The sequence below is a fragment of the Cystoisospora suis genome (genome assembly GCF_002600585.1).
Source record: "Cystoisospora suis strain Wien I chromosome Unknown contig_7720, whole genome shotgun sequence".
Lineage (NCBI taxonomy): Eukaryota > Apicomplexa > Conoidasida > Eucoccidiorida > Sarcocystidae > Cystoisospora > Cystoisospora suis.
Window position 1 is genome coordinate 7127 of NW_027160505.1, and position 10034 is coordinate 17160.

At 47.3% G+C, this 10034-nt stretch overlaps 1 protein-coding gene across 1 annotated transcript in view; it reads left to right on the forward strand.

Moving 5' to 3' along the window:
- CSUI_010543 (nucleotidyltransferase family related) overlaps window positions 1-10034 on the forward strand; it is a gene marked incomplete at its 3' end in the record, with an annotated part of 14531 nt that overhangs the window by 2400 nt on the left and 2097 nt on the right. Inside the window, exons 2-7 of the mRNA XM_068070646.1 lie at window positions 43-375; window positions 800-1920; window positions 2383-2475; window positions 3080-5424; window positions 5862-6328; window positions 7105-9899. Coding sequence (XP_067917379.1) covers window positions 43-375; window positions 800-1920; window positions 2383-2475; window positions 3080-5424; window positions 5862-6328; window positions 7105-9899 — 7154 coding nt within the window. The remainder of the gene's footprint in view (window positions 1-42; window positions 376-799; window positions 1921-2382; window positions 2476-3079; window positions 5425-5861; window positions 6329-7104; window positions 9900-10034) is intronic.

Sequence of the window (10034 nt, forward strand, 5' to 3'; positions counted from 1 at the left end):
TCTCTTTCTTTCATTTCTGTTTTCTTGTCGTTCCATTTTTAGGCCCCGATGGGGGGCGATCACGCCAGCGTCTCCGTGTGTTTCGATTCCTCCGAGGTTTGATCATTGAGACCTTCAGGGAATGGAGAAGATCTGCCTATGTAAAAGCCTCGGCACCTATTTCAGCAACCCCCTCCTCTTCCTCTTTATCTTCCTCATGTGCACTACCAATCCAGGAGGTGCCTGTAGACGGTCCACCTGCTCTTACCTCAGCTTCTGACTGCAGTACACCTCCTAACCGTGTCAAGACAGGAACAAGCTATAAGGATTCTCTTCTTGGAGCCACCAAACAGCAGAGACACCAAGAGGAGAGCGAAAAGAATCTCAATGAAAAAGGTAAGAAGGAATGATTTAGCGTCAAGGTCTTCTTGGAGTCTTGGCGTGGCATCCTGAGCAACCAACAACGTCACTCCTTGCATGCGGTCGATCATTTTCACGGAGATAGAGGGGGGGGGGGTAAGAGGGGACTGTCTCTCTATCTTCTATGTGGGGATGTCAAAGGAGTCAAGCAGTTGACTGAGGTGTCTTCCCTTCTCTTTCTCTTCCTTTTCGTCGGTGTGTGAGGAGGTCTGGAAGAGACATCATTACATGTGTATTGGGAAGAAAGAGATGCTGAAAGATAGACAGAGAGCTCTCATCTGTGAGAGGGAATGTTCTTTTGTCTCCAGAAGGTCATGAACAGTGGAAATGCTTTTCTTCTCCTTCTTCATTGTGGTGTTTCTGTACTTCTGTCTTCTCTGTATTTGTCGTGTGTCTTCAGGTCGTTCTTGTGTCAAGCAAAAGAATGGCGAAGGAGCTCCGGGAGTATCAGGGAAATCAGTCCATGGAGAAGGTGGTAGTGGTGGTCTAGAGACAGCCCCTGAGGCTGAGGGAGAAGAGACATCGCGGCGGAAGAGACAGGGATCTTCTCAGGAGAGTAACTCCAGTGAAAGAGAAGAAGAACAAGATGTCGCCACCCCTTTGGTCTCTTCTTCTTCTTCACACCTTCCTCCGAAAGATCAAGACTTCTCCAGTGGATGTGGATCCTCTCACTCTTCTTCCTGTCCCTGTGAAGGAAGGAGAAAGGGTACACGGGTTTCTGTGAATGAAGAAGAACAAACACAGGATGGTAGGCGCCGTGTTTCTTCCTCTTCTTCTTCTTCCTCTCTCTTCTCCCCGTCTTCTTCCTCTCGAGGAACCCTCGTAGCTGAACAGCTTCAAGGTCATCCTAGCCGAGAACGTTCACCTTCAGAGACAAGATCAAAATGTGTCTGTTCTTCTTCTCCCCTTTCAACAGATAGAGATGCAGGCCTAGACACGACCGTGTCTAGCAGAACTAGCGGACCATCTGGACAAGTCGATGTCAAGCCAAAAGGAAAATGGGGGGAGGGAGGACAACCCCCGGAGAGAGGGGGGGGAGGAGACCAGGCTGGAAGACCGATGAGAATAGAAGAAGATGAGAAGAAGAGACGTCGTGAAGACAACACTTCTGACTCTATAGATGATGTTCCGACACCTCCAGTAATACGAGGTTCTATGACAGAAGACCTAGAGAAAGTAGACTCTTCTTCATCCTCTTCCTCTCCCTCATCGCCAGAGTACGATCCGGACCAAGATGATGTATGTATCGCTGTATATCGTTACGGATCGTTTCCGCTACGGACGTTCTTACCTGATGGCGATCTTGATGTAGGGGTGATCTCCTTCAATCGTTATACAGGGATTCTTGAAGGAGAAGAAGAAAGCGATGCTCTCCTAGGACTTCTTCTCGAAAGATTTCAGAGAGATGACGTTAAAAATCACGCTCATTTTCCTCTAAGACAGGCTTCGCTTGTCGATGCCGAGGTTCGGATTCTCAAGTGTACAGTGGGGGGAATAGCCGTTGATGTATCGGTTAACAAGGTAAGGAAGAAGATATGGCTATGTATATATGTATGTATGGATACATATGTAGATGTATATGTTTATGTAGGAAGATGTATATCTATATGGCTGTTTGTATGTGTGTCGATGCATATATGTCTACCTTTTTTTGCATGCGAGTCGTCGGTCTATACGTATGTACATTATCAGGCTTCGATAGAAGTAGCTGTTGCATATACCTTAGAGTGTCTTTCATTCTTTCTTTCTATATCTCGTAGATAGATGATGATACATCGTCCAGATCATTTCCACTCATCTCGCCATCATATGAAAAGCAAGCTGACTAATAGGGGAGGGCAAATCGTCCATTCAGACTTCGGTTCTTTCATCGCTTCTGCTCCTGTCTGTTTCCTTGCACGTTCACGATCTTGTACCTCTCCTCATCTTTATTCGAATTCATCTCTTTCTTCTCCTTGTTACTTTCGGTTTATCTTTCTCCAGGTAGGGGGATGCTGCTCTCTTGTGTTTCTTGAGCTAGCTGATCGTCGTATAGGGGGAAATCATCTCTTCAAACGCTCTGTTCTTCTCATCAAGGTGAGGCGTTCGTTCTCTTCTTCTGATCCTCTTCTCTCTCTCTCTCGTGGAGATTCATCGCCTTTCTTTTTTAGAGAGTGGCTCTTTTCATTTTCTTTCTTCTCCTCCTCCGGGGCGAACTGTGAGTCTTTCTTTCCTAGTCTCTCTTCACTTCTATGTGCCATGTCGCTATCTATCCTTTTATTTATCTAGGTCTGTCTTTCTTAGTCCACGATGCGAGCAAGGAGTATCTTGTCTCTTTCTTTCTTGTTCACCACAGGAATGGAGCTTATCGGTTTATATTCGGAGAAGAAGAGAACGACAAGCGTGTTCAGGGATCTCTGTCTATCTGCGGTTTCTATGTATGATAGATTTCCTCTTCTCTGTGTTTTTCGGTGTGTATACTGTATATATCATTGACTGTCTCTACGTATGTATTCTTATGTATGTATCCATGAATATGTATGTGTGTACGTGCGAATGTGCATGTGTGAATATGTATGAATATGTATGTATGAACATGTATGTATGTATCAGTGAATGTGTATGTGTATCTATATGTATGTATGCCCATGTATGTCTGAAGATGTATGATTCTTTGGTGCGGTTTCTTTGTCTTTTTCAGTCATGGTTTGCGTACGAATCACATCTCCTTGGGAGTCGTTCAGGTCTTTTAGCCACGTATTGCATCGAAACCCTCGTTCTTCATCTTTTTCATGTCTTTCCTCCATCTTTTCTTTCTACGCCTCTTCACTTTCTTTTTCACTTCTTCTCTTACTTCTCCTCTTTCCATTGGGATAAGTATGCTGTCACTTCATGTGGAGCTCTCCCTTTAACTTTCATTACACGGGCGGCCTCGTCATCTTCTTCTTCTTCGTCGACAACGCCAGCCACTTCTCATCTTGAAGAGAAATCTTCGAGAAGATCTCACTACGGAGGGACTCGGACACCCCCCCATTCACGAGGACCCCGTCATACGTCTTCTTCTTTCTACGGTCACAATACGTCAGTCGTTATTTCCCACCATAACCGCAATAGCTCACCTGTACAACATCATCATCATCTCTATCAGCAGCAGAATAGCTTCTATCCTTCTTATGGTGTACAGACACCTCATTCACATCACCAGTCTTCCTATCCCCGTTCTATCAGTCATAATCAACACAAGCATACCGCTGGCGGCACCAGTCATTCTCAACATCCTCATACAAATGAACAACATCCCATTCAGCAGCACCAGCCACAGCAGAATTCTTCTTCGTCTTCATCTCTCTTAAGAACTCAAATGAAAGCTTCTTCAACATTACCTCCTCCTTCATCTTCTTCTTCTTCGTCAGGTTTCGTTCATTCTCCTGCTCTCTCTGAGCCTTTTCCGTCCTCATCGGCATCAGCAGTCACAGCAGCAGGTAAGGGGTCTCTCACTCACTCTGATCCACGACGACCAGCACAGCATCTACCTCTACCGTTACCGCCTTCTTCTTCCTCTTCTTCTTCGTCATCATCTACAACTTCTTCTTCTTCTTCGAAAACAGTTCAGTCCCCGCAGAAAGGTCTAGGCGTCTCAGGCAGTCAAACCAGTTCGAATAGTAAAGGATCAGGAGGAGGGCTGGGGGCGGGGGGGAGAACAAGGACACAGACATCTCCTCCTTGTTCACCACGATCTTCCAACGGAGGAGGAGGACCAGCAGGGGGGGAAGATCTCGCACATCTTTCTTCTTCTTCCTATGCATATCAGGGGCAACAACATCACAAGAAGCATTCGAGCCATCACTATCCGTCGATGACTTCTCCTACGACTGCCACTACTACTACTACAGGTAATAATACTTCTGGTGCCTATTTCAGTACAACAGACTTTCCCTCACTTTCCTCTTCTGTTAGTCAGGCCATAACTTCGTCCGCCTCTTCGCCTTCAGCAGCGGCGTCGTCGTCCTCCTCCTCCTCTTCATCCTCAAGTCACCCTACCCGGGGTGGTTTACTGTTACCGTCGCCTTCAGTCCAGCAGTCCTCTTCTTCTTCTGCGCCTTCTCATCTTTCTTCAGCCCGTCCTCCAAGAGATAGTAAAGAGACACCTTCCACAGGAGGACTAGGAGGAGGAAGTGGCAGAGGAGAAAATTCAACAAGTCATAACCCTAATCGATCAACTCCTCTCTCTTATCACTCCCAGCAGCAGCAGCCTCATCATAACCCTCCGCATGCAGTTCAGAATAGTAGCAGCACGATGTCGATGAGTCTTCATTCTTCTTATCAGTCTCACCATCATCCTAATACAGGGATAGGAGGAGGGGGAGGGGTGACGCCAATGAAACCTTCTTCTTCTTCTCCTCCCCGGATGGACGATCCTATGGCAACTCAAACACGAGGCGGACAGTTCATGGGTGAGCACTGGGTAGGGGTGGACTATGAAGAAGGCAGAACCTACTACTCTAGAGGTGTGTTTCCCCTTCACAACTCTCACCCGAATCGTCCTTTCCATGGTGACGTCGCCATGGCAGGAGATGGCATGAACTATAGAAACACAATGAACTTCTTAGGTGAAGAAGATTTGAAGCTTGAAAGAGCTGCAGCGCTAATGCTCCTTATGCATCTTCAACAATCTGCTCTTGTTATCTCCATGCTTCCCCCTCACCCAACACCTCAACAGCCGCCTCATCATCTTCTTCACCATCAGCCTGCTCATAGACAGCATCGAGCGGCGGCTCTAGTATCAGCAGCAGCAGCAGGAGGAGGAGGAGTCGATCCCATAGGAGGTCTCCATGGTGTCAGTACGGGGATGGGGGGTGTAGTTCCAGCAGCAGCAGGAATCGCCAATGGCAGAGGGGGGGGGAGTAGTCAGAATATAATGAATTTAGCTGACGCAAGAGGACGAGGAGGAGAGAAGGATGTCTTAGTACATATCACACAAGGTCCATCTGTTAATATGGCAAGAATGATGGAGTCTGTCGAATTCGTTGAAGAATGTAGATATAGGTAAGCTCTATTTGCCATCATCCTCATCCCTTCCCCTTCTTGGTATCTATCTACCTATCTATCTATCTCCAGCCATGGGTATGCACGCACGTATCTTCAGGACATGTTGAGAGCTGTTTAGGTGACGGCCGATGTCTCCTCTCTCTCTGTCTCTCAGGCCTATGCGTGCCTTGTACCGACATGGATTTTCCTGTGGGGGGGATGTATAAAGACCTGTACATGTTCTGTGACTGAGGTGATACTTTTGCCCTTTCACTCCATATCCCTCCGGATACATACATGCATATATATATGTATATATATAGTTATGAGTGTAGAGAGAGAAGGAATCTAGATGGTGTATATCTACATATATATATGTAAAGAGATGGGGGGGGGTTGATCGGGGTGGCATAGATATGTGGTTCCTATATGTATGTGTGTGTACATGGCCCTAGGTTTCGCCATTCGTATGGGACGTTTGGAGTGGGGGCGAATGCTCAGAGATCTGCCGCGGCAGCTCGTGCAGCTGCAGCTGCAGCGCGAGGAGAGAGAGGAGGGGCGACTTCAAGTATGACTAGCGGGAGTAGCCCCCATGCTTCTACGGATCAGAATAGTACGACTCCTTCATCTCTTCTTCAGCGATCTTCTCCTCTCCCAACAGCAGCAGCAGCGGTGCGTTCTCCTTCCCCGAATGCTCTCCCAAGTCATCATCACAGTACAGGAGAGAGAGGCATAGCAGGAGGAGGAGGAGGGAAGGGGCCTTGGGGGGGTGGAAGGAGAAGCGTGTTTCTATTTCGAAGTATGAATGTAGTTGATCCTTTACATAACGGGAACAATCTCGCAAGAAGTGTAAGCGAAACAGCTTTTTATCGGTTGCTGCATGCCATGAAAAAAGGCTTGCATGCGCTCACCGGCATTATAGGTAAGGAAAAGATGACAGAGAGAATCCCTCTCACTACTACGAGGAGGCGACACAGTCGGACATGCATCACGATAGCAGACGTGAAGGGGACAGATACGGTTCATTACAGGGAGATTCAAGAAGAATGTACATGCACTCTCGGATACATGGTGGATAGATGAGTGGAAATAGATCATCTTCTCTCGGGTCATACATATACAGACTGGCTTGTATTCTTGACGGAGATGACTTTGGGGGGGAGTGAGGGTTTCTTTCAGAGTACTATAAAGGGCGTCTGGTTTGTGTTTCTTTGGAGAAGCAGGCTCGAAGGAGGGGACGCCTAGGATGCTCCGGGAAATCCCGGGATTTGCTTCATGGTGAATGAAGGCAGGGATGTAGGCATGTAGAAAGCGGCGCTTTGCTTGTTCTTCTCTAAAATGTGTGTGGTGATCCTCACTTATATACCGACCGATATGCGCGTGTCTGTATGAATGCCACTATGTACGCGTGAAGGTGTATCCACGTATATATAGATAGACACATAGATGGATGGAAAGACACCCACGGCTGTATAGGCGACTTGTGGAACTGCTAATGGAGACGTCCTCTGAAATCGATATAGAGATATCTTCTCATACATGCACGTCTAGGACTCGATTCCCGAACGAATGCGAGATGGCTCTTTCTTCTTCTTGGGAATGAAATGATGGAGAAGGAGACTTGAGGTGTCATGACAGTCGGGGGATGTTTTCTTGTTTTCTTCTTGTCCTTGCTGTCTCTGTTCATCTGTGGTACAGCATCAGGAGACGCTCATCGGTTTCGTTCCTCTTTCTTTCCCAATTCGTATAATCTTCTTGAGAGAATGAATTCTCCTTATATCGCTTACCCGTCTTTACGGCCCCTCATTCGTTTTCCTCTCCCCCCTTCTCCTACAACATCCTCATCATCATCTTCTTCTTCTTCACTCACTCCCCCTTATCTTCTTCCTTCAAATGAAACAGGAGGCAGTCGTCTCCTTCTCCCTCTTATGGTATCTCATCCTTCTTTCTCTTCGTCTTCCTCTTCTTCTAGCCATCCTACGATCGCAACCGCCACCCCGCCTTCTTCCTCAAGCATGCTACTGCCTCATCGAGTGCCCCATCCTCTCCCCCCGTCGTCTTCTTCTCCCCCACCCGGTCAGCAGCGTCACTCAGCTGTTGGGACACCAGGGGGTGATCGGGCTTCGGTAGATACAGGTGCAGCGTCGCTAGCCGCATCTCACCAACGAAAGGACAAGACAAAGACACATAGGACGACGGCTAGCTCCGTAGTTAATAGTAGGGGAGAAGCGACGACGACCCTATCTTCTTCTTCGATGAAGAGCAATGCAGGCAATCACGTCAATAAGATGGGTGGAGAGGATGCTATAAGAAGTCCTGAAGGCGTTTCCTGTCGATGTACATGCCATAAGAAGAAGTGTAAATCTAAGAAGATAGGGGAGGAGAGAAGAGAGGAGGAGATCTTAGGCAGAGATTCTTCTGTGGGACGTTGTGGGGGAGAAGAAGAGAATTTACATGCTGAGGATGAAAAGGAGCAGAAGAAAAAGAAGGAAGAGAACAAGGGGAGTGATGGACAGGAAAGAGAGAGTAGGGAGAAGAAAGCTCTCTACCAAGAAAAGGAGAAGAGGGAGACGACGAAGAAGCCAAAAGACGTCCCGTCAGGTGTAGAGACAGTAGAAGTAGTAGATGCCTCTTCAAAGAAGCCAGGCTGTTATGATGATGATAAGAAGGAGATCATAGCGCAGGAGAAAGAGAAGATAGAAGAAAGGAGTGTTTGGTCTTCTCACGATTCGAAAGCAGGAAGAAAGTGGAGCGAAGGAAAAGAGGTTCAAGGAGAAGAAGAAGGAAGAGAGAAAAGGATTGCTGAGGGAGAAGAAGAAGAGAAAGTGGCTGGTTGCATGACTGCTGGAAGAGCTTGGGGATCGCGTATTCCTACAGGCAAAGAAGTCGATGATGATCATGATGATGAAGGCAATGGATGTCTTGTGAACAGAAAAGGAAGTGAAGAGAAAAAGAAAGGAGGAGGAGAAGATAAAAGAACACACAGGACAACGTGTAAGGAGGATGGACGTCTCTATGATTCTTCTCCCTCTCTTTCTTCCCATGAAAAGGCCATCTCTCCTTCTTCTTCTCCAAGAGAACACGAGGACTTGTGCTGTGCATGTCATAACGGAAACGCTTGTAGGAAGAACAACAGCAAGGGTCAAGCTTCTTCGAGAAGAGAAGAAGGAGGAGAACAAGGGATGAACAATAGGAAAGTATTCGAGGAGAAAGGGAGAGAAGTTGCTGGTGACGGAGAAGAGGTGACTCTCATTCATCAGAAGAATGAGCTCTTCTCAAAAGATAAAAACGATCCACTCGGGAAGTCTTCTGTGAATCATAGTAGTCGTAGTCATCGTGTCTCCGTGTGGAACAGGAGATCTGATAGTGAAGAGGAGACGGGGAGACAGGGCGTGGAGGGAGGAGACGAGGAGTTGTTGATGAAGACCAAGAAAGAAGGATTAGACGAAGGAGAAGCGGAGGAGGAGAACAAGAAGAAAGACGTCGTGAAGCGTAGAACGGGGCTCCACGAAAAAGACAGTAGAGAGCTGCTCTCATCTCCTCCTCCATTATCTTCCATCTGTGGAAGTAGCACCTGTAGCTATAGCAACAGTCTGGGTAGTAGTCGCCGGGAGAGTGACGATGACGAAGACGACGAGGATAGTGAGAATGCTGATAAAGAGAGGGAAGGTTTACGTTGTTCGAGTGAGTGGAGTGAAGAAGAGGAGGAAAAAGACGAAGAAGAAGAAGAGGAAGCGTTTTCTTTTCATGATGCCTTAATCGAAGATGAGAAACTTGAAGATCCATTAGCTCTCGGTGAGCTGGAAGTGGCGAGTCTCCTCGATTTATGTCAGTTGTTGAGACAGCCGAATACTCCACAATACTTCAACAATAGTTTCAATCCCCCTTGCCTACTCCTATCTTCATCCTATGCCTCACATAGGTCGCTCCCCTTTTCATCTTCTTCTCATCATCCTTCTTCAACGGCTGGACGAGGAGCACCAGCAGCAGCAGGAGGAGGAGAAGATCATGGTTTATCTTCCACGCAAACGCCTTACAATATGATGATGCAGAGAGGAAATTCGATGGTCGTAGAAAGCCCGCATCATTCTAAAGACGGAGGAGGGAATTATCAGGTCCTCCATCGTCAAGACAATCTCGTTAGTGAAGCGACGAGATTGTGTGAAACGGGGGAGAATACACCGATGACATATAGTAGTGACAAGACCAGGAGGACCTCGGGGAATCTCGAAGGAGGAGGAGAAGGTTTTGCTCATGAAAGGAGTGATTTGGTGCATGCGAAGAAAATTACCGAGTTAGACGGAGGAGAAGGAAGGGCAATGGAAGAAGGAGAGGGGGAGACAGCAGCAGCAGCAGCGGCAGCATCAGAAGGAAGAGGGAGTCAAGGGGGGATGCCTAGATGTCTAGATGATCGGTTTTGTATAGGGCCAGGAGGAGGAGGAGAGTTCGACGTCGACTTCAATATTCTACGCCAAAGACGCTTAGAGCAGATCGTGCGATTTCTTAACGGAGAAGGAGGAAAGGAGAGAGAGAAGTTCTCGAGATCTTGCTTGAAACATGAAGGGGAAGGAGGACAGAGAGATCAAACGCTTCATTCCAAGGGAGGAGGAGATCAGAAAAAGACGAAA